Below are 25225 nucleotides of genomic sequence, written 5' to 3' on the forward strand. Positions count from 1 at the left end.
ATTTATTATTATTTCTTTCCTTTTGCATTTGCAGTTTGTTGTCTTTTGCACACTGGTTGAACGCCCAAGTTGGTGCAGTCTTTCATTGACTCTATTATGAATTGATTATGTCTGCAAGAAAATGAATCTCAGGGTTGTATATGAATGACCAAGAATTATCAGATTGTTGCAGCAACATTGTGGTTGGGTTTCAGACTAATATCCACAGCAGTTGGGAGACACAAATCACACTGCAGCACGAGAATTAGAGTTCAAGTAATTAATTAAATCTATAATAAGAAGATAGTATCACTAAAAAGAATTGTCAAAGCTACAAGATCTTAAGAAACTTGCTGGATCACCCAAAACTTTGTAAGAAAATTAAATTTGCTTCAAGTGATTTCAACTGTGTACAAATGTTAATTGCACCTTCCCTGAAAAGGTAGTGACAGATGGACAATAAACAATGGTTTTGTCAGTAATACCCACGTGAGTATCATGTTTTTTGTTATTTCTTCCATGCCATACAGCTCTCATTGCTGGAGGCTCCATTCAATGCAGGATATTTCCATTGTATCCTGGATAATGGACTACCTGACAAGTAGACCAGTTTGCGCAGCTTCAGAGCTGTGTGTCAGACATGGCTATAAGCAACACTGGGACCCCACAGGAGACTGTATTGGCTCCCCTCCTGTTTACCCTGTATACCTCGGACTTCAGACACAACACTGAATCATGTTACCTGCAGACATTCTCTGATGACTCAGCAATAGTTGGGTATATAAAGGGAGGATGGGAGGATTTGATCAAATGGTTCAAGCTGAATCACCTGCAGCTCAACAGTAGTAAGACAAAGGAGATGGTGAGGGACTTTAGGAAGATTAAGCCTGCACTGCTCCGTAACTATTCATGGTAAGAACATGGATATGGTGACGATCTACAAGTACCCAGGGGTGCACCTGATGAAAGACAAGTGGAGCATCAATACAGAGGCTGTGTACAAAAAGGGCCAGAGTAGCCTCTACTTCCTGAGGAGATTGAGGTCCTTCGGAGTACAGAGGCCTCTCCTTAACATGTTCTACCAGTACAACCTTCTATGTGGTGGTGTGCTGGGGCAATGGCATCAACACAGGTGATGCCAACAGGCTCAATAAGCTGAGTAGAAAGGCTGGCTCTGTTATAGGAGTCAAACTGGACACACTGTAGGCTATGATAGAACAAAGGATCCTACGAAAAATCCTGGCAATTCTGGACAAGGTTTTTCACCCTCTGCATGCCACTTTGGCTGAACAGAGGAGCAGTTTTAGTTTTAGCAACAGCACTACTCCAAAGAGCACTATACAAGGTCATTCTTACCCTCGGCCATTAGGCTCTCTAATGAGTCAACCGGTAGTTGGAGAGTGATAACCCCCACCTGTTAGGCTAATTGAGGTAACTTTTTTAAAAATTCTTCCTTACTTCTCTTCTAATATTTGTATACCTGTGCACTTATAATGCTACTGTGACTCCATAAACTTCCTTTGGGATCAATATAGTGTTATTAGTAATAAAGTAGTAGATCATACAGGTGTTTGATCCTGTCTATGATTCAGTAAGATTATGACTGATCTGAGCTTGGCCTCATCTCCATTTTCCTGTCTGTTCCCCTGAACTTCTGGTTCCCCTAAATTTTGACTTTTGTCAAAGACCTAAGACAGTCACGTATCATATGCCACGTGAGCTCAAAGGAAAAAAATCTTCACCTTCCATTTAAACTGTTGGTTCCCTTCTGCTGAAACTATGGATCTTGGGAAACAACATTTATTCACTGAAGCCCCCTGAAAATTATTTGCTTCCAAATTATTACCTTCCATTCTACTGAATATCATGAATAATGTAAAAAGGCTGAAAATCACCTATTATTGTTCACAAGAAAGCCTCTCCAGCCCAGGTATCAACCTAATGAACATTCTTCAAGTTGCTTCTAATGAAAATACATCTATACTTAAATAGGGAGACCAAAATGCTTCAACATACTATAGATACAGTTTCACCTAGGCTGTACAGAGTTGTATTTTAATATGGAAACCCTTGAAATGAAGCGCAATATTCTATTTGCCTTCCAGAATAACTTGCTGTACCAGTATACTAACTTTGTTTTATATAGGCCACCCAGATACCTCCATACTGCAGGATTCTGAGCTACCACTGCACTTAAAACAATATCCCAATGTTATTCTTCCTTCCAGAAATTCATCTATTGGTTCCCACTTGTTCACTAGAACTACATTCTCAAAGACAAGTTTTTCCAACACCAATTTCTTTCGAAAAACCACAGACAGCACACGATTTCCCCAACAATGCTCAGGGACATCCAAATGAAAGAGCAAGGTATTTATATCCTACCTCTCATGAACTTACAACGTCAGAAATACTTCAGTGCTAATTAAACAAATAATTACAAAGTACTTTTCACTTAGGTAACAACTTATGCAAATATGCCACGCAAAAAATATAAATTATGAGTGAAGTTAAAGGATAAGTATTACACTTGATGAGAGTTTCCTTGTTCTTGCTCAAATTGTAGCCAAACCCTCTTACATCCAACTGGGACAGAACAAAACTCAGTGTAACACTGTCCAGAGTTTGGATTACATACCTATATTAACATTCAAGAATATTTGAAGAATGAGGAACTATTGATAATAATATAGCATCCTGCATCTACTACCTGACAAGGACCTGAGGAGGAGAAGATGGCGGTGCGACGACAGCGCATGCGGCCTCTCTGGTGAATGATATCTGTAATCTGTCAAGTAGGGGACCTTGCACAATTCTGATTTGATGGAGATGGACGTGAGAGTACGGAGGAACGTCTGGAAAACTTCTGAAATGCCCGCTTCGCAGCCACTGCCACTGTGTGGTAACCGGAATCTCCACAGCAGAAGGTCCCGAATCCTCGGCTTTGCTTGTTTCAGCGGCCAGAGCTAGGTCGAAGGCGCTCGGCAGACAATGGCACTCAGGACTCCAAGTTTTCAGACAGACAGACTCAGTGACGGCTGTTTCCGAGGCACTGGCGGTGCCTGGAGGTTTATGGCAGTGAGTTTCTCCCTTTTGCCGCCTGCTATCGGGGATTCAGGAGTCAATTGACTCGGGGACTTTTGAGACTTTGTTTACCGTGCCCATGGTTTGTTCTTCATCAAATCATGATATTGCTTTGCACTGTTGTAACTATATGTTATAATTATGTGGTTCTCTCAGAGTTAGGCTTTGGTTTGTCCTGTTTTCTGTGCTATCACTCCAGAGAAACATTGTATCATTTCTTAATGCATGTATGCATTTCTAAATGACAATAAAAGAGGACTGACTGTTCTCATAATCTAAAGTTTCTCCATTTTAAATTCCCATTTCCATACTAAAATTGAACCTTCCCATGTATCCCAACTCCTTGGACAACACATTGCTGTGTAGTACTAGCAGAACGATGTGTTTGTAACAGGATAAGTAAATATATGCAATTTCCATTATAAATTTGCACAGAATTTGAAATAGGTAATAAATTATTGTTGCTCTTAAAATAGCAGAAAAGTACATCTCTGGATCCTGCAGCAGTCCAGTTCTGCTACTTCACATTAAAAAATGTACTATTTTTCATCTGCATACACTAAAACAGAAACAGATGATCAGATGGCAGTATTACTATTAATATTAGTAAGAGAAAATTTACATAACAACTTACAAGGGCTGACATCCCTGTATCTGTTTCGATTCTGATTTTCTGGATACTTAGCTACTTTATAGGGAAAGTCCTGGGACTCGTTTCGAATTTCCTACAATCAAAAGCAAAAATTATTAACAGTGGCAGATGAAACTCAATGTACAATCAATGCATCTTTGAAATCTCTACTGAATTCATACAAATTACATTAAAACTCAAATAATCCAGTATCTGATTGTTTGAAAATTCCAATGATTCATTATCTAGCTCCCCATTAATCCAGAGTGAAAGCAGGTTGGGGTGGGGGGGGGGGGAGAGAAGAGGGAGGGTGCCAGAATGCAATCTGGGTATATGGACAGGGCTCAAAATACCTCAAAGTTCAACATAAATTTATTATCAAAGTACTTGTATGTCACCTTATACAACCCTGAGATTTGTTTGCTTGCAGGCATATCAATTAATTGAATAAGCATAATTGAATCGCTGAAAAGATTGCACCCAAGAGGGCGGACAACCAGTGTGCAAAGACAACAACTGTGCAAATACAAATAAAAGAATTAATAATAAATAAGCAACAAATATTAAGAACGTGAGAAGAAAGTGAGTGCATAGGTTGTGGGAACAGTTCAGTGATGGGGCAAGTGGAGTTAACCCATCTGAGTGAAGAGCCTAATAGACAATAGGTGCAGGAGTAGGCTATTCGGCCCTTCGAGCCAGCACCACCATTCACTGTGATCATGGCTGATCATTCACAATCAGTATCCAGTTCCTGCCTTATCCCCATAACCTTTGATTCCGCTATCTTTAAGAGCTCTATCCATCTCTTTTTTGAAAGCATCCAGAGACTTGGCCTCCACAGCCTTCTGGGGCACAGCATTCCACATATCCACCACTCTCTGAGTGAAAAAGTTTTTCCTCAACTCAGTTCTAAATGGCCTACCCCTAATTCTTAAACTGTGGCCTCTGGTTCTGGACTCACCCATCAGCAGGAACATGCTTTTTGCCTCCAGCGTGTCTAATCCCTTAATAATCTTATATGTTTCAGTAAGATCCCCTCTCAGCCTTCTAAATTCCAGAGTATACAAGCCCTGTCGCTCCAATCTTACGACATATGACAGTCCCGCCATCCCGGAAATTAACCTTGTGAACCTACACTGCACTCCCTCAATAGCAAGAATGTCCTTCCTCAGATTTGGAGACCAAAACTGGACACAGTACTCCAGGTGTGGTCTTACCAGGGCCCTGTACAGCTGCAGAAGGGCTTCTTTGTTCTTATACTCAATTCCCCTTGTTATGAAGGCCAGCATGCCATTAACTTTCTTCACGGCCTGCTGTACTTGCATGCTTGCTTTCAGTGACTGATATACAAGAACACCTAGATCTCGTTGTGCTTCCCCTTTTCCTAACTCGACTCCATTTAGATAATAATCTGCCTTCCTGTTCTTACCACCAAAGTGGATAACCTCACATTTATCCACATTAAACTGTATCTGCCATGCATCTGCCCACTCACCCAGCCTGTCCAAGTCACCCTGCATTCTCATTACATCCTCCTCACATTTCACACTGCCACCCAGCTTTGTGTCATCGGCAAATTTGCTAATGTTACTTTTAATTCCCTCATCTAAATCATTAATATATATTGTAAACAGCTGCAGTCCCAGCACTGAACCCTGCGGTACCCCACTGGTCACCGCCTGCCATTCCAAAAGGGACCCGTTAATTGCTACTCTTTGTTTTCTGTCAGCCAGCCAATTTTCAATCCATGTCAGTACTCTGCCCCCAATACTATGTGCCCTAATTTTGCCCACTAATCTCCTATGTGGGACTTTATCAAAGGCTTTCTGAAAGTCCAGGTACACTACATCTACTGGCTCTCCCTTGTCCATTTTCATCGTTACATCCTCAAAAAATTCCAGAAGATTAGTCAAGCACGACTTCCCCTTCGTAAATCCATACTGACTCGGACCAATCCTGTTACTACTATCCAGATGTATCGTAACTTCATCTCTTATAATTGATTCCAGCATCTTTCCCACCACCGACGTCAGGGTAACCGGTTATAATTCCCTGTTTTCTCTCTTCCTCCCTTCTTGAAGAGAGGGACAACATTAGCCATCCTCCAATCCACAGGAACTAATCCTGAATCTATAGAACATTAGAAAATGATTACCTATGCATTCACAATTTCGAAAGCCACCTCCTTAAGTACCCTGGGATGCAGACCATCAGGTCCTGGGGACTTATCAGCCTTCAGACCCAACAGCCTATCCAACACCATTCCCTGCCTAATATAAATTTCCTTCAATTCATCCATTACCCTAGGTCCTTTGGCAACTATTACATCTGAATTGGTTGTGTCTTCCCTAGTGAAGACAGATCCAAAGTACCTGTTCAACTCATCTGCCATTTCCTTGTTCCCCGTAATAAATTCACCCGCTTCTGTCTTCAAGGGCCCAATTTTGGTCTTAAATATTTTTTTCCTTTTCACATACCTAAAGAAGCTTTTACTATCCTCCTTTATATTCTTGGCTAGTTTACCTTCGTACCTCATTTTCTCTCCACGTATTGCCTTTTTAGTTACCTTCTGTTGCTCTTTAAAAGTTTCCCAATCCTCTGGCTTCCCACTCGTCTTTGCTATGTTATACTTCTCTTTTATTTCTATACTGTCCATTACTTCCCTTGTCAGCCACGGCCTCCCCTTACTCCCCTTAGGATCTTCCTTCCTCTTTGGAATGAACTGATCCTGCACCTTCCGCGTTATTCCCAGAAACACTTGCCATTGCTGTTCCACTGTCATCCCTGATAGGGTATTGTTCCATTGAACTTTGGCCAGCTCCCCCCTCATAGCACCATAGTTCCCTTTGTTCAACTGTAATACTGACACTTCCGAGTTTCCCTTCTCCCTCTCTAATGGTAGAAGAGTGTGAACCTGGTGGTGTGAGTCCTGAGGTTCCTGTATCTTCTCCCTGATATTCTCCATGACATGCAGCAGCAAGAAGGGTGCATGACCTAGGTGGTGGGAGCCCCTGATGATGGGTGCTGCGTTCCTGCGGCAATGCTCCATGTATACGTGCTCAATGGTGGGAGGGTTTTACCCGTGATGGACTGAGCCATATCCACTACTTATTGCAGGATTTTTCGTTCAAGGGCATTGGTATTTCTATACCAGACTGTGATGCAGCCATTCAATATACTCTCCACACAAATCGACAGAAGTTTGTCCAAGTTTTTGATGACATGCTGAATCTTCAAACTTCTAAGAAAGTAGAAGCGCTGTTGTGCTTCCTTCCTAATAGCACTTGCGTGCTGGGCCTAGGGCAGATCCTCTGAAATGATAATAGAGAGGAATTTAAAGTTGCAGACCCATCTCCAGCTCTAATCCTCCAATGACGACTAGCTAATGGACCTCCGGTTTCCTCCTCCCAAGTCAAAAATCAATTCCTTGGGCTTGCTGACATTGACTAAGAGGTTCCTTAGGTCAGGAACATGCAACGTGTGAAGTTGGAACCAGAGTGCACAGGGATTTTGTTTGTTTGATTCATTAAGCTGAAACTCAAAATATTCAATTTCCCACTGCCTTAAAAATTCACCAGTATTCTGTTTCCTGCTCCCTTTAAACCTAACAGGTTCACTGGAAAAACATATTATGCTATTTTATGAGGTTTTTAATAGGAGTAACGCACAATAGTCTGGAAAACCTTATAGTCTAATGCCGCCAAAATCTTAAAAAAGGCCAGATTAACAAAAACTTTACAGTATAATCTTTTGGCATTTCACCTGAGGAATTTGCCTTGAATAACAATATAGTTTTCCAACATGTTGATCATATTAGTTTTATTCTACAACACTCCACAAAATTAAACAAGCTTTCACAGTTGAGACCATTTCATGAAATCAAACCTAGCTAATGTTGGAGGAACATTTCAAAATTGGAAATAAATTGTTGTGTCTATAAAACTATTCAACCCCATTTGGAAGTCTTCATGTTTTATTACTTTACAACACTGAATCACAGTGGATTTAAATTGGCTTTTTTTGGACACTGATCAACAGAAAAAGATACTTCATGTCAAAATTAAAACAGTTCTCTACAAAATGATCTAAATTCATTACAAATGTAAAATACAAAATAATTGCTTGCATATATATTCACCCACTTCAAGTCAGTATTTAGTAGATGCACCTTTGGCAGCAATTACAGCCTTGAGTCGGTGTGGATAGGTCCCTATCAGCTCTGCACATCTGGACACTGGATATTTTCCCCATTCTTCTTTACTAAACTGCTCAAGATTGCATGGGGATCATGAGTGAACAGCCCTTTTCAAGTCCAACCACAAATTCTCACTTGGATTGAGGTCTGGACTCTGACTTGGCCACTCCAGGACATTAACTTAGTTGTTTTTAAGCCATTCCCGTGTAGCATTGGCTTTATACTTGGGGTCATTCTCTTGCTAGAATACAAGTCCTCTCCCAAGTTGTAGTTCTCTTGCAGACTGCATCAGGTTTTCCTCCAGGATTTCCCTGTATTTTGCTGCATTCATTTTACCCTCCACAAACCTTCCAGGGCCTGCTGCAGTGAAGCATCCCAACAGCATGATGCAGCCATCACCATGTTTCATGGTAGGGATCGTGTGTTTTTGATGATGTATGGTGTTTCGCTTACACCAATCATAGCGTTTAGTCTGATGACCAAAAACCTCAATTTTGGTTTCATCAGACCATAGAACCTTCTTCCAGCTGACTTTAGAGTCTCCCACATGCCTTCTGGCAAACTCTAGCTGAGACTTCATGTGAGTTTTTTTTTCCACCAATAGCTTTTTGTTTGCCACTCTCCCATAAAACTGTGACTGGTGAAGCACCTGGGCAACAGCTGTTGTATACACAGTCTCTCCCATCTCAGTCACTGAAGCTTGTAACTCCTCCAGAGTTATCATAGGTCTCTTAGTAGCCTCACTCACTAGCCTGACAAATCTGTTGGAATTCTTTGAAGAAAAAACAGAAATAACAAGCAGGATAGACAAAGGAGAATCAGTGGATGTTGTGTACTTGGATTTTCAGAAAGCCTTCGACAAGGTGCCACACAAGGCTGCTTAACAAGCTACGAGCCCATGGTATTACAGGAAAGATTCTAGCATGGATAAAGTAGTGGCAGGATGCAAAGAGTGCAAGTAAAGGGAGCCTTTTCTAGTTCGCTGCCGATGACTAGTGGTATTTCACAGGGGTCTGTGTTGGGACCAATTCTTTTTAACACATGTCAATTGTATTTGGTTGATGAAATCGATGGTTTTGGTGCAAAGTTTGCAGACAATATGAAGATAGGTGGTGTGGCAAGTTGAGGAAGAAGGGAGGCTACAGAAGGACTTCAACCAATTATGAGAATGGACAAAGAAATAGCAGATGGAATAGAGTCTCAGGAAGTGTATCGTCATGCACTTCGGTAAAAGAAAGGGCACGCTCAATGGAAAAACATTGAGAGGATACCTTCCGTCCCCATACAGGCAATTTTGGCTGATAACAACCTTCAAAGTTATATAAAAACTATCGATAACCCATGGGTGAAATGGACTCTTAAAATATGGAAAAATATTATAAAAGAATATGAACTAGAGGGAGATATTGTAATTCTTAAATGGTGTGCATATGACTCGGATTTTACACCAAATAAACTGGATGCTAGATTTAAGGACTGGACAGCTAAAGGTATAACAGTTCTATGCAATATAATGAAAGAAGGAACACTGTTCAGTTTTGAAATGCTTAAAGAGAAACACTTATTAGAAAAGTAAGACTTTTATTGATATTTGCAGATGCGACATTATGTTAATAAGAGGGTGAAAAATGTAACCGAGGCAAGTACATGTTTGATAGAACTGTTTAGAAAAGCATACAATTCAGATAACGGTAGTAGAATCATTTCAAGCGTGTATAAGGGTCTCTCAAATCTTAAAACACACTCCACTTCATACATTAAAACAAAATGGGAGAAGGAAAGAAGGATAACTATTTCTGAGGAAGAATGGACAATAATATGGAGGTATCAATGGAAGTGTACCAGTGCACAGAAATGGAGGAAGTCTGGGGTGGAAAAACCTGATAAGATATTTTATTACACCCTCTCAGAAATCCCATTATGATAGTACCCTCCCTGTTTGCTGGAGAAATTGTGGAAATCAAAATGCAAACCATATTTTCTGGGATTGCCCCGTTATCAAAAACTATTGGAGTGGGATACACAAGACATTTTTAAATGTGAAATACCGTTAGAAAGTAAGACCATATATTTTGGGTATATACCTCAAGAATGGTTGAAAAGAGATAAATATTTAATGACTATACTGCTGATGGCTGGTAAAAAGACTCTTACCAGGAAATGGTTATCACAGGAGAGCCCAACTTTAAACACGTGGATGGAAATTACAATGGACATTTATAAAATGTCAATCATAAATTGGAACAATTTGATTCATACTGGGAAAAATGGTTTAACTACCTAACACCCCATAAGCCTGATTTTATTCTCACAAATCAGTGATTATGTTGAAAAAAAAATCACTCCCTACTTGTACATAGTTTTCCTTTTGTTTGTTCTTTCTTTTCTTTTCTATAAGTGTATACTTCAGATAAATACTATGTGGAGACTTGCGGCAAACATGAATATGATATATAGGTGCCCCCGCTTTTCCAATGTTCGCTTTACGAAACCTCACTGTTAAGAAAGACCTACATTAGCTACCTGCTGTCGCTAACAGAAGGTGTTTTCACTGTTACGAAAAGAGGCAACACGTGCCCTGAGCAGCCAAGCTCCTCCCCTGGAACTGCATTCTCGCCGGCATTGCTTAAACACGTGCCTGTGAGCACCTGCGCTTTATGTCGATTTATTTTGAGCATCCGTTTGCAAGATGAGTTCTACGGCATCGGAAAAGCCTAAAAGAGTTTGTAAGGGTGTTACACTTATTGTAAAACTTGACATAATTAAGTGTTTCGATTGTGGCAAACAAAGTAAGGACAAAGTGAGTTTGGCTTGTGGAAGTTGACGAAGATATTGTTGAAGAGGTTTTGGTATCCCATGACCAAGAACTGATAGATGAAGAGCTGGTGCAATTGCAAGAGGAAAGGATAACAATCGAAACCGAATGCAGTAGCGAACGGACTGAAAGTGAAGTCATCCAGGAACTGAACGTGAAGCAACTGCATGAGATGATAGAAAAATGCGCGAGGCTAAGTAATCAAGCATACTGTCGTTTTTCAAGCCTTCCACATCAGACGACAAACCTCGACCTTCAACATCGAGGCAGGCTGACATAAAAGAAGATGGCCTGCCTGCCCTGATGGAAACAGACGACGATGAGATGATACCCCAGTGTCCCACCACCCCAACCCCCGGGCCACAGACCTATACATTGCCGCGGAGAATGCAACGGTAGCTGGGACGCACCCAGCACATCTTTAAGAAAAAAGCCAAAATAACAAGCTAATTAATTAGGTGCTGCCTGCCACGTAAATGTCGGCCCAGATCAGATGCAATTGCCGATTACGTCATCTCTGATCTGGGCTGACATCTACGTGCCAGGCGGCACCTAAGTAATTAGCTTATTTCAGCTTTTTTCCTAAAGATGTGTTGGGTGCATCTCGGCTACCACTGGATCACTGCATTCTTCACGGATTGGTATCAGTTCGCTGCCCGGAGGTTGGGGTCCACTGCACCACCCCGACCTCCAACAACTCAGCCTGACACACCATCATCAGTGTGCTCGGCGCTGACTTCTCAATTCCAGTAACTGATACTACACTGTACATACATTATTTCTACTTTATATAGGCTGTGTATTTTTATGCGTTATTTGGTATGATTTGGCAGCTTCATAGTTTAAAGGTTACTGGAGAGAGAGAGTTTTTGCCGAGAGCACTTGCATGAAATTTTCGCTACAGAGAACAGTGCGGCAATGATTGCGGAAAACTATTTCTACTTTATATAGGCTGTGTATTTATCATATCATTCCTGCTTTTACTATATGTTACTGTTATTTTAGGTTTTACGTGTTACTTGGCATGATTTGGTAGGTTATTTTTGGGTCTGCGAATGCTCACAAATTTTTCCCATATTAATAAATGGTAATTGCTTCTTCGCTTTACCACATTCCAGCTCACGAACCATTTCATAGGAATGCTCTACCTTCGGATGGCGGGGGAAACCTGTATACATACAGTATCTGAAATACACCTGATGGAAATGTTTGTATGATATTGAATTTCAATAAAAATTACAAAAAAGGGCTGACTATTTTCTAAATGGAGAGAATATATAAAAAACTGAGGAGGTAAAAGGGACTTCAGAGTCCTTGTGCAGAATTCCCTAAAGGTTAATTTGCAAGTCGAGTCTGTGGTAAGGAAAGCAAATACAGTATTAGCATTCATTTCAAGAGAACCAGAATATAAAAGCAAGGATAGAATGTTGATACATTATAAAGCACTGGTGAGGCTTCACTTAAGAGTACTGTGAGAAGTTCTGGCCCCTTTACCTGAGAAAGGATGCACTGAAACAGGAGAGGGTTCAAAGGAGGTTCACGAAAACAATTCCAGGATTGAATGGGCTGTCATATGATCAACGTTTGATGGCTCTGGGCCTGTATTCGCTGGAATTCAGAAGAATGAGTGGTGACCTCATTGAAACCTATCAAATAGTGAAAAGCATCAATAGAGCGGATGTGGAGAGGATGTTTCCTATGGTGGGAGAGTCTAAGACCAGAGGATACAGCCTTAGAATAGAGAGGCGTCCTTTTAGAATGGAGTTGAGTAGGAAATTCTTTAGCCAGAGAGTGGTGAATCTATGGATTTCTTTGCCACAGGCAGCAATGGAGGCTAAGTTTTTATGTATATTTAAGGCAGAGGATGATACATTCTTGATTAGTAAGGGCATGACAGGATATGAGGAGAAGGCAAATTGGGACTGAGAGTAAAATTGGATCAGCCACGATGAAATGGCAGAGCAAACTTGATGGCCAAATGGCCTAATTCTGCTCCGATATCTTTTGCTCTTATATCTGCACTAATATTAATTATAGTGGTAGTCGTACGGATTCAAAGACACAGAAACCTATGTGTGATGGAGTTTTAAGTGGAACAGCCATTGCACAGGGGCAATCCCTCTCTCTCGGCAGAAGAGACCTTGATCCAGTGGAACGGACAATCGTTATGGCTGGAGACCTCTCCTGCTGCAGTGGATGACCAGGACATCCAAATGTCTTGTCGTGCTCTTAGCGCTCCACAACGCCTGCTGGGCCTGCCTTCTTGACCGTTAGACTATTAATCGGTCTCCTCCGCTCAATCTTCGAGGGCCAGACTTCACACACTGGCCCTGGGATAGACAGATCCCCTACCTCACCGAGGGTTGAAGACCCATCAGCTACCCTCACTGGTTTGACCCGTCCGCCGAGACAGTTTACTGCAGGGGACCAGCCAACAGGGGGGGCGGGTAGGGTTGCCAACGAACAAGAGTAGCAGCCGAATACGTTGGGTTTACCCCGAGAAAGACCACAATGACCATGAAGCCTTGCACGGGCACCAGTGCGCATGCGTGTACATGCCAATTTTTTTACTACAAATTCATTTTTGGCGATTCTGTTCAGGGGGGTGTTAATCACGAATGCAATATAGGTGATAAGTGGCTAATACACTCAATTTCGTTTCTAAAAGGGTTTACCTAACAAATTTAATATTAAACACACAGCGCATATTTTCCTCGCATGAATATAGAAATAAGTCAATTATCAGGGGAGCTTGAAGCAAGTGTTGAATGAACTTCCAGTAGAAGTGGTAGGGACAGGTTTGGTATTATCATTTAAAGAAAAATTGGATAGGTATATAGACAGGAAAGGAATGGAGGGCTATGGGCTGAGTGCAGGTCATGGGACTAGGTGAGAGTAGCGTTCGGCACGGACTAGAAGGGCAGAGATTGCCTGTTTCCATGCTGTAATTGTTATATGGTTATATAAGTCAATAGCATCATAACATTTTAAGTAACGTTTGGATATTAAACACACAGCACATATTTTCCCCCTATGAACATATAAAATCATTGCAACACACCACTATCACTGAATCAGTGGGAACCCTGGGCTTGTTTTCCTGCAACAAGACGATCCTATCGAGGGGTGATGGGAGACAGCGATACTCGAAGGAGGTTCCTTATGGCCAGTCTATTCCGCAATTTAGTTTTCATTGCATTCATTGCAGAGGTGTGCTGGAAATGGAAGCAACGTTTTCAGTGCTTTCGTGGCTATCTCAGGATATTTAGCCTTGACTTTGATCCGGAATGCCAGCAGAGATGTTATGTCAAACATGCTTTTCAGCCCGCCGTCATTTGCAAGCTCGAGGAGTTGATCTCCTTCCCGCGCTGACATGAATGACGCATGTGTAATGACGTTGTGTGCATTCAAGTTCAACAGTGGGCATGACAGGGGATGAGGAAAGGTGCAGCTGACTCCTATCGCCAAATCATATCGTTTCCCCGCGGTCCGGTAGCACATGCTTTGCGGCCCGGTGGTTGGGGACTACTGGTTTACTGGGGTGTGGCCACTGCACGTGTTACAGCTACTTGGAGCCACAGGTGAGAGCTGCCCTGTACTTCTAAATGGCCATGCTCTACCTTGAATTTATTCCATATTCTACAATATTTGTGCCTACTCTTAACCTGACCAAAAGCCCTTCCCCAATACTTATCATTCATTCATGTACTTATTTGTCATGTAACTCTTCTATTTTTTGTACCAGATGACAGTCTCCAGTTTCCTTTAACTGTTCAGTTTCATTTCAGAGGATCTGGAGTCTGCACAATTTTTAATTCCCATGAAAACTGAAGAATTAGCAAAAACTGCTGTGACAAAACAAACATTTAAACTGCCCTAATAATATGATTTAGTTATACAAAATCCATACCCCACCGAGAGCCAGATCAGAAGCATTCAAGTCTGAATATCAAGAATGCTACAAAAGGTGCAGATATGATCTCTGGAAAGCCATCTCTCAGGTGAAGTGAAGATTCCAGACTAAACTAAAATCAATGAGGGATGTATGACAGCTATGGCAGGGTTTGAATGCCATAAGCTCCTACAAAGTTAAACCTTACAACAGACAGGATGGCAGAGCTTCACTTCCAAATAAGCTCAATGCCATCTATGTTCACTTTGACCACCAGAGCAGGGAGGAACCACGTCTCCCGATGATCCTTTGGCCTCAATATCTAAAGATGATGGGCAGGTTGCCTTCAAGAGAATGAATCCAAGAAAAGCATCCAATCCGGACAGAGTACCTGGCCTAGTACTGAAGACTTGTACCGACCATCTGGCTGATTTATTCACAAATATCTTCAACCTCTTGCTCTGGCAGTGTATGGTACCCATCCGCTTCAAACATGCTTCAATCATACTAGTACCCAAAAAGAGCGTGGTAACTTGTCTAAATGACTAATGCCCAGCGGCACTTACATCCACAATGATGAAGTGTTTTGAGAGATTAGTGTTGAAGCATATCAGCTCCTGTCAGAATGGTAACTTGGATCTGCTAATCCACCTACCGAAGCATCAGGACTACAGCAGATGCTATCTCAATGGCTCTTCACACAGCCCTGGAAAAACTGGACAGCAAAGATGCATATGTCAGGATGTCTTTATCAATTACAGCTCAACCGCTTTGTGCAACTGGATCCTGGATTTCCACATTTGCAGACCCCAGTCAGTTCAGATTGGCATAAACATCTCCTCCACAATCTCCATCAGCACAGGAACACTGCAGGGATGTGTACTTAGCCCCCTACTCTACTCGCGTTACACCTATAAATCTGTGGTCAAATACAGTTTGAACACCATATACAAGTTTGCTGACGACACCACTGTTGTAGGCTATATCAAAGGGGGTGATGAATCAGCATAGCTCTCACTCAATGAAGGAACTGATGTAGACTTCAAGAGAGGGAAACCAGAAATCCATGAGCCAGTAACCATTCAAGGATCAGAGGAGGAGATGGTCAATAATGTTAAATTTCTGGGTGTCACTATCTCACTGGACCTATCCTGGACCCATCACATAAATATTATTGTAAAGAAAGCATGATAGTGCCTCGACTTCCTTCGGAATCTGTGGACATTTGGCATGTCATTAGCAAACATCTTTAGATGTGATGACTGGCTGCATTATGACCTTGTACGGGAACACCAATGACTTTACGTGGAGCGTCAGAGCTCAGAAAAAGTGACACAATAGACTTTTAACATAGTAAATCAGCAAGTTGTTTGTTATGTCTCCCCTCTCACTATGCAACGGAGACCTCTTTTTCCCTTATTAGGGTGAGAGAGAGAGCGCCTGTGCCATGTTGAATTAACGGGTCAACAAGTAGTCTTTGGGGTACGGCAAGCCTGTGTCTTTATTGATGCTTGGCTGCACGCTTGAGTGCTTGGTGGAGGGGCGCTGATGCTTTTTTGCTGGTGGGGAAAGGGGGTTGTTGCTTTGCTGCTGCGTACATGTGGGGGGTGGTTTGAGGTTCTAACATTAACTGTCATTCATTTCTTGGGGCACTCCTCTGTTTTCATGGATGGTTGCGAAGAAAAAGCATTTCAGGATGTATATTGTATACACTTCTCTGACATTAAATATACCTTTAAAAATCATCCAAAAGGTAGTGGATAAAACCCTCCCAACCAATGAGCATATTTACATGAAACATTGTCATAGAAAAGGAACATCCATCAAAGATCCTCACCACCCAGGCCATGCTCTTTTCTCACTGCTGCCATCAGGTAGAAGGTACAAGAGCCTCAGGACTCGCACAACCAGGTTCAAGAACAGTTACTACCCCTTCAACCATCAGGCTCTTGAAAAAAAAAGGGGGATAACTATACTCATTTAAGGACTGTTATATTGTCATTTATTGCTATTTATTTATATCTGCATTTTGCAGAGTTTGTTTACAGTTTATAGTTCCTGATGTTTACAATTACTGTTCTGTAGATTTGCCAAGTATGCCCACAGAAAAAGAATCTCAGGGTTGCATGTGGTGACATGTATGTACTCCAATAATAAATTTTACCTTGAACTTTTAATGTCAGAAACATTTAAAAACTTTAAATCAGTGACTGTTCTGACAGAGGACAATAAGCAGTCCCAACTTTGGCTTCTGTCAAAGGCAGTTCAGGGACAGGACCCGTGCAGTTCAGATACAGGTGCACTGCCCATCTTCAGGGTGCACAGTCAGCAAGATCACATCTCCAAATCCAATTCAGACAACTGCAAGCACGACTTAAATTATCTGCATCTAGGACTATCAAGCATGTTTACTGATTTGACAGGAACTGTGGATCTCGGTATTTCAGTGGTACATTGGTCTTGCACTGGTTAATTCTACAATACTCACCAAGCATAGCCAAATCAATGTCAATATTGAGTTTATTGTCATATGCACAGTACATATATGCACAGGTGCAATGAAAAACATTTGCAGCAGCACCACAGGCACATACTGTTATATAAGCATCATTCACAAGAAATCATTGACAAAAATATTATGCATTTTTTAAAGAACACATTAGAACAGAAAAAAATCCATTTTAGTGCAAGATAGTCAAAATGGTCATGGATTAGGCAGTCACGATTAGGGTTTTGCTGGTTGGTTCAAGAACCAAATAATTGAAGGACAGTAGCTGTTCGTGAACTTGGCAGCTGGATTTCAGACTCCTGTCTGATGATAGCTACAAAAGTATGGCAAGGCCCAGATGGTAGGCATCTTTGATGAAAGATGCACCTCCTGTAGATACTACCAATAGTGGGGAAGATTGTGTCTGTAGGTATAGGGTACAGTTTGCTACTCCATGAACCTCACATACCATGACATAATCATCTACTACCTTTCATAAAAGTAATATGCTCAATAAGCAAAAGAAACACTCATAAGCTGCCAATTATTTTTCCAAAAAAATACAAATGCAGGTTAAATCAGCAACTGCACAGAAGTGTATTTTTGGATGGCATGCCTGCAATTGCAGTCATTCTAAATTCTTTTTAAAATATCAATCCCAACAGCAAGTACCAAAAATGTCCAATGGATTATTGTTAAAACACTATTTTTATAAACAGATGACATTAACTGGAAGTTTCTTTCAATGGCAACAATTCATGCAAAGTCAATTCCTAATTTTAAATAGGAGACTGATAGAAATGTTAATAATCAAAGATTTTAAGAGATATGGAGAGGAGGGCTGATGAAATTAGTTAATAAATCAGGTATGATCTGATTGAGTGATGAAACTGCTTGACTGGACAAATAGTCTGTTCTAAATGGATTAAAGAGTACAACACAACAAATTCAGAAAAAGAAATGAAGGATGGGGACATTAAAATGCAAGATCAGAAAAAAATACAATCATGGTGGATGAATAGAAGCAGAAGAACAACTGAAAACAATAACAAAGGATGAAGAATCATCTATAGAAGCATCAAGGATAACAACATCATGAGAGAAGACTATGATCCTCTGAAGTTATTAACTTTTAAGTGATTTTAGAAATTAATTTACCATAGTAACTGCACTAACCTGCATCTATATAATTGCAAGATAGTCAAAATATCACTGTAGAAAACAACTTAAATTGCTTCACAAGTATAACCAAAGAAATTGACGCTATCTGGAAGGAAATGAGCAGGGATAGAATGCGACTTTTCATTATTCTTAAAGATTTGAAAGTATTGTCCAAGACCAATACACAGGCCAAACTAAAAGGAACATAAATTTAGGGTATGGCCTAACAAGGACAAAGGAAACATGTACAAAATAATGAATGACTTAAAGTATAGAGTCAAATGCAGTTCAGATAAATAAGAATGACGGGCAAGGAAAAGTTTACCTGGTGTAAAGAAAAGGTAGGTTGAATTTTCAATGAATTTCGTATAAAACTAAAGAGTGAACAGCTAGGAAAATTAATGGAATCTCATCTGAAAGCAACAAAGCTCAGCTGTGCATTTCATTTACAAAGTTAAGATAGGATGGAGGACATCAAGATAAAAATCAAATGGTGTGTGAGGTATGGTCAGAATCTCAAATGGAACAAAACAGGTCAGCCAGGAAAAGAAATAAATTGAAAATTTAGATAAATTGCAAATGCTGGATATCTGAAATCAAGAGAACACTACGGTCAGGCAAGAAGTGTGGAAGGAGAAATTAGTTTAACCTTTCAAATCAATCACCCTTTGCCAGGATTAGAAATTTGAGAAAACAGTTTAGTGCTAAATTGCGAAGAGGGTGGGGAAGAACAGATAAGGCAATTTCATTGGTAAAATGACATTAGGTCATTTCTCAGATGATCCTGATGTTTACAATTTAAATGAGGGCAATTAGAGAATGATAAAACAAAGGAAAGTGTTAAAACTATGAAAGGCAGGTCAAAGCAGTTGGCGAAACTGAAACAGCACTCCTGGAAATGCCCAGCACATCACGGAGGATCTGCAAAGACAGAAAATATTACACAACAACTGGCCAGTCCTTGGTCAGTGGTGCCCAGAATCACATTTATCGTAAAACATAGGAGAAGAATTAGACCATTTGGCCCATCGAGTTTGCTTTACTATTCCATCATTGCTGATTTATTATCCCTCACAATTCTATTCTCCTACCTTCTCCCCGTAACCTTTGACACAAATTCTAATCAAGAAACTATCAACCTTCCGCTTTATATATACTCAATGACCTGGCCTTTACAGCCGCCTGAAGCAATGAAGTCCACAGATTCACCAACCTCTGGCTAAAGAAATCCTTCCTTATCTGTTCAAAATGGACACCCCTGTATCCAGAGTCTCTGATCTTCAGTCCTTGGCTGCCCCACGAAAGGAAACACCTTCTCCACATCCACTCTATCTAAGCTATTCAGTATTCAACAGGTATCACTGACGCATGTTATTACATTTGTATTGTGGCGGCAGTACAGTGCAAGACATTAAAAATTGCTATATTACAAAATATATATAGTGTGTGAAAGAGGAATAGCACTGTTCGTGGACCATTCAGAAACTTGACAGCTCAGAAAACCTGATCGCACAGGCTAGAAGCTGTTAAAACATTGAGTGCGGACCTTCAGTGTCTGTACCTCCTCCCCGATGGCAGTAATGCTAAGAGGGCATATCCCAGGTGGCAAGGGTTTTTTAAGACAGATGCACCACCTCAGATGCAGTTCAGTACTTAGGCGTCATCATAGTCATACAGCACTGAAATGGACCCTTTGTCTTGTCTCATCTCATCCATGCTGACTGTTTTGCCCAGCTAGCCAGTCCCATTTGTACACATTTGGCCCATAGCCCTCCAAACCTCTATCTATGGACATATCTAGATGGATTTTAAATACTGATGAGTCAACCACAAAACATTATTTCTGGCAGCTCATTCCAAATACACACCACCTACATAGATAAACAAATTCAGTGGTGAAGAAGCTGTCCTCAATATTATTTTTAAATCTCACACTTCTATCCATAAAGTTATGCCCTCTTGCTTTGAACAATTTTTCATGGGAGAAATTACTTGTCATATTACAAGTATATGATGCATGTATTTTGGGCCTGGGTGAGTGATTGTTCTGGGACTGAAGACTTGGAATTTTTTTTTTAAAAAAAGGGAAGTTGTATGGTATACCATTTCCCATAACTCTGATCTGTAAGCAAGTATTGAGTGTACACACGTTTGATTTTATCAGGTTTATGAAGTAAAGTTTATTGTCACATGCACAAGCACAGCAAGATACAGCTAGAATGATATACTTAAACTGCACCTACGTGATACAACACAGAATATAAACTGCACAAAGATTAGCTTTATCACACGTACGTCAAAGTATCAAAACATACTGTGAAATATGCCAAAGAGTAACACCACATGAATGCGGTGAAGGCAGACTACAAGCGCCACCATGCTTACAGCGCCAACATAGCATGCCCACAACTTGCTAATCCTAACTGGTTAGAGGAGGCCTGCATGGTCGTGGGGAAAACATGCAAACTCCTTATGGGAGTTGAACCCTGATCGCGGATGCTGTGATAGAATTGTGCTTCCCACCATGCTATCATGCTGCCATTCAAAACGATGAAATAGAGGAAATCCTGCAAAAACAAGACATGGTAGCATAGCGGTTAGTGTGGTGCTGTTACAGCACCAGATTTAATTCCCACCAGTCTGTAAGGAGTTTGTGCATTCCCTCCTTGACTGCGAGTTTCCTCCAGGTGCTCCAGTTTACTCCCACATTCCAAAGGCGTATGAGTTAGTAGGTTAATTGGTCAATGAGGGCTCATTGGCTTGGAAGAGCCTGTTACCATGCCGTATCACTAAATAAAAAAAAGACCCTAGTGTAAAGGCAGTGTTGTAGTGTAATGTACAGGCTGTTGTAGGTGTTTCTCACCTTGTTCTGTTCCACCACACTAGCTTATTTCATCTTATATTATTAAGGGCGTCAAAGGTTACAGGGGGAAGGCAGAATAAAGGCTGAGGGGGATAATAAATCAGCCATGATAGAATGGGAGAGTACCCTCACTGGGCAAATTCTGCTAAGTCATAAAGCCTTCATCAGACCAAAACATAGGACCATTGAACAAGAACAGTGTAGAACAAAGTCAAACAATACAGAATTTTGAGATGATGAGAAAATTGTGTTCCCATAACACTGTTAGTCTTGTCTTATTTAAGGAAGTAAGAAAAAGCAGCATTAAGATAAATGAATGAAGATGGAAAATCCCAAAGTTGTCTGCACTCACAAGTACTGGAACAATGTGAAGGAATGTAAGGTGAGCCACAACCAGGACACAGGTTCCCAGGGACTGGTAGACAGAACAGATAAATATGTTTGTGCCTATGTACTAAGGCAGTAATCTCCCTCTATTGATTGAAGTACAACCATCCCTTTCAGAAGTGTCCTATATTGTCATTTGGTCAAGAACAGTATGAACAAACATACATTGTGACATAAAAAATACAAATTACTTAGACAACTCAATCAACTCTGAAATAATAACTACGATAACTGCACTGCAAGAACACTTAAACGTGCGTGTGCATACATATCTGCAGATTCTGGAAATCCAAAATAAAAACAGAAAATTATGGTAATACTAAAGTTGGTCGAGCAGCGCCGTCAAAAGAAAAACAGGTAATGTTTCATATCAGGACCCTTTGTTAGAACTTATGCCTCTGAAGCGTAGACATTAACTTTTACTCTTCACAGATGCTGCCTGGCCTGCTAATTTCGTATTTTTATAATGCAAAAATCGCCTATAAACTGCAGAGATGGACACAATATTGCTCCCTTTCCTTCATTTGTGAAAAGCTTTGGCTCTGAGTGCTTAAATACAAAGATGCAAGTGAAGGTCATACTCAGTGAAACTTGCAGACGGCCGAACTGGCTACAACAAAAAATCTGCTAGGGCTGCTTCAGCGGATGATGCGGGGAGTGAGTGGAAGTCGAGGGAAGAAGGAATTGTCACCGGTTCGTTTCCAAGCCCTGTATTGGAGTTGGAACTCCTTCTCCGTTTCCCCCCACCCCAGCTGCTGTTCGACCCGCCGGGCAGTATGTTTTGTTGTTCTATGTTCCAGCGTCTGTAGTCTCCAGAAGCAAATTACAACCTGAGGCAGTCACGGCCTCGCCTCCCCTTTAAATCCAAATTAATCATCAGCAAGCAAAGAAAGAGTAAAAGGCTTAACGACACGCAGACGCACTGCGGCGGGAAGCTCGTGCCTCCAGCCAGGCCCCGGTTCTGTTTAACGAACAGAAAGAGCGGGACCTGGTGCCGGGTTGACCGAGGCCGGCAGCGTCTGACAGAAAGTTGAACTGCCTGGGCCCGGTTTCACTTTCCCCTCACACACCAACTTACCAGATAAGACTGAGGCCAGCGGCTTTCCCTGTCTATCTCCGCAAATTTCTTTTCCATATTGGTAAGCCGGTGTAGATTTGATGAAGAGGAATTCCGCGGTACTTTCTCTGCGCTTAAGCTTTATTTCTTTTCCTTCTACTCTAGGGAAACTTTTCCTTCCCCCCTCCCCCCCACTCCTCCTGAGGTCACGAAACTCGTCGACTGTCGGCGACGCGACTCCGCGGACATTAGACGCCCGCGCATGCGCTGTGCCCCCCCGAGCAGCGAGGGTGCGTGGGCGGGTCCTGACGCGGAAGCTCCATCTCCCGGAACAACCTACACTCGGCCACTCACTTTCAAAATGAGACTCGGGGACTGGCCCGTGCTCCGATGCGATCACTAGTGACGTGCTATAGGGCAAATCGTTGGGACGGTGGATTAATAAGTCTCAGGTTTGTGCGGGGTGTCATCCTCGAATCTTAAAAATAGATCCAGATTCTCCCATCTAATCCGGTTCCATTTCCCGGCGTTTGGCACATACAGTAACCTAAAGCTTTCCAATCCATGTATATGTCCATCTGTCTTAAAAGTTGTTTTACCGACATCAACCAAAAAATGTTGTTCCTCGAGTTCTTCAAAACTTTCCAGTCTCACCTTAAATCAATGTTCCCTAATTTTTGACACTGAAACTGCGAAACATACTGAAAATATTCACTCTATCTATGCCCTCATGTTATGATACATCTCTATAAGATTACCTCTCAGTCTCCTTTACCCTAAAGAATAAAAGCCTATTAACTTAATGTTTTGTTTTAATTTTTCGATATTCTATAAATTTGGTCAAGGTGTCATTGGGCAAATGTAAATATCTGACATGATGAGGCCAGAGTGTCGACAAAGATGTTCAACTGATGTTTTAATGAGAACAGTTAGAAAGGGAGAAAACAAATATAAGTGACACCAGAAACTGCCAACACTGGAATCTGGAGCAACAAACAATTTGCTTGAGGAACTCAAAAGGTTGAGCAGCATCTGTGGTAGGGAAGAAGGTGTCAACATTTTAGCTCAAAACCCTGCATCACATCAGGTAATTGGATGTGTTCAAACAGTGAAATGCAGGTCAGAACGGTGGCAACATTTCTTTTATCATCAATGAGAATTCCCCCCCCCCCAGAACATTTCTTTTAACTTTGCCTCCCTTCCCTTCCAGCATTCAGAAGTGATTATTCCCCTTACAACTCACTGATCTGGTCTTGTACATTCACCAGCCACTCCACTTCTTATGCCACACTCCAATGCAACCCTAGAAAGTGCAACAACTGCAACTTTACACCTTCCCTTTCCACCTCCCAGAGACCCAAACAATCCTTTCAGGTGCACTTCTTCCAATCTAGTGCAGTGTATTCAGTGCTCGCAATGCAGTCTTCTACACATTGAACAAACTAAGAGCAGATTATGTGACAGCTTTGTGGAATACCTAATACACGATTAAAAATGAGAGTTATACTGCATGGAAATAGGCCCTTCTGCCCCATTTGTCCAGGCCAATAAAGGTGCCGTCCTGAGCTTGTCCTCGTTGCCTACACTTGGCTCATATCTCTTTAAACATTTCCCACATGTGAGTATGTTCAAGTGTCTTTTAAGCATTTCAATTTTGCCTACTTCTACCTCTGGTAGCTTGTTTCATATACCCACCATATTCTGTTTCTAAAAGTTGCTAGTTTTTTTCCCCCTCTCACCTTAAACATGCCCATCTAGTTCTGGACTCCTCTTGTGTGGGAAAAGGACTGTGACCATCCAAATTATTTATGCCCCCAATGATTTTACTGTATATACCTCTACAAGATCACCATTTAGCCCCTTTTACTCAAGGTAAAACATTCCCATCCTACCCAGTATCTCCTTATAATTCAAGCCCTCCAGTCATGGCAACATCCTTATGAATGTTTTCTACACTCTCAAGCTTAATGACATCCTTCCTTTAGTATGGGGACGTGAAATGGACACAGCAGTGGGATGGGATCTGGACTGATCGGGCTGAGGAAGGGGGAAAGAGGAATAAATCAGAGACAGAGTGCAACAGAGATGATAGAAAGGACAGGCAGGAGATGAGGCATAATCACAGCCAATGGGATGAGTTACAGGGCAATGGAGGCGTGGTGCAGTTAAAACAGAAAACAATAAATACTGGACCAAAAGTGTTGTACAGGTCGACCTTCACTGATCTGACTACCTGTAAACCGGTTCCTTCGATAATCTGGCACTGATTATGCTTAATGTGATCCTTCTGTAATTCAGCATTTTCGCAAATCCAGCACTTCTCCGGTCCCAATGGTGCCAGATTAGTGAAGGTTGACCTGTACTTGAAAGCACACAGCATAAGAAATAAAATGGACAATCTTGAAATTCAGCTACAGATTGGCAAGTATGACATTGTAGCCATCTCTGAAACTTGGCTAAACAGGATGTCTGCCATTGGGAGCTGAACGTCCAAGTATATACAGTGTTTCAGAATGATAGGTTAGTAGGCAGAGGGGGTGGTGTGCCCCTGTGTATAGGAAATAATATTAAATCATTAGAAAGGGATGACATAGGATTGGAAGGTGTAGAGTCTCTATAGGTTGAGTTAAGAAATGGTAAGGGTAAAAGGACCCTAATAGCAGTTGTATACAG

At 41.4% G+C, this 25225-nt stretch overlaps 1 protein-coding gene across 5 annotated transcripts in view; it reads right to left on the minus strand.

Moving 5' to 3' along the window:
* Window positions 1-22730, minus strand: part of LOC140197836 (tyrosine-protein phosphatase non-receptor type 2-like) — a 93528-nt gene extending 70798 nt beyond the window's left edge. For 3 of the 5 annotated variants that reach the window (XM_072258342.1, XM_072258333.1, XM_072258325.1), the window contains exons 1-3: window positions 22574-22661; window positions 6609-7005; window positions 3698-3788 (exon numbers count right to left, since the gene is read on the minus strand). In XM_072258342.1, the coding sequence (XP_072114443.1) occupies window positions 3698-3788; window positions 6609-6743 (226 nt within the window). In that variant the 5' untranslated portion in view covers window positions 6744-7005; window positions 22574-22661. Of the gene's footprint in view, window positions 1-3697; window positions 3789-6608; window positions 7006-22573 lie in introns of all 5 variants that reach the window. The other 2 variants (XM_072258351.1, XM_072258361.1) reach the window with 2 other exon arrangements.
* Window positions 22731-25225: the final 2495 nt, after the last annotated feature.

This window comes from Mobula birostris, chromosome 1 (assembly GCF_030028105.1).
Source record: "Mobula birostris isolate sMobBir1 chromosome 1, sMobBir1.hap1, whole genome shotgun sequence".
NCBI classification, from domain to species: domain Eukaryota; kingdom Metazoa; phylum Chordata; class Chondrichthyes; order Myliobatiformes; family Myliobatidae; genus Mobula; species Mobula birostris.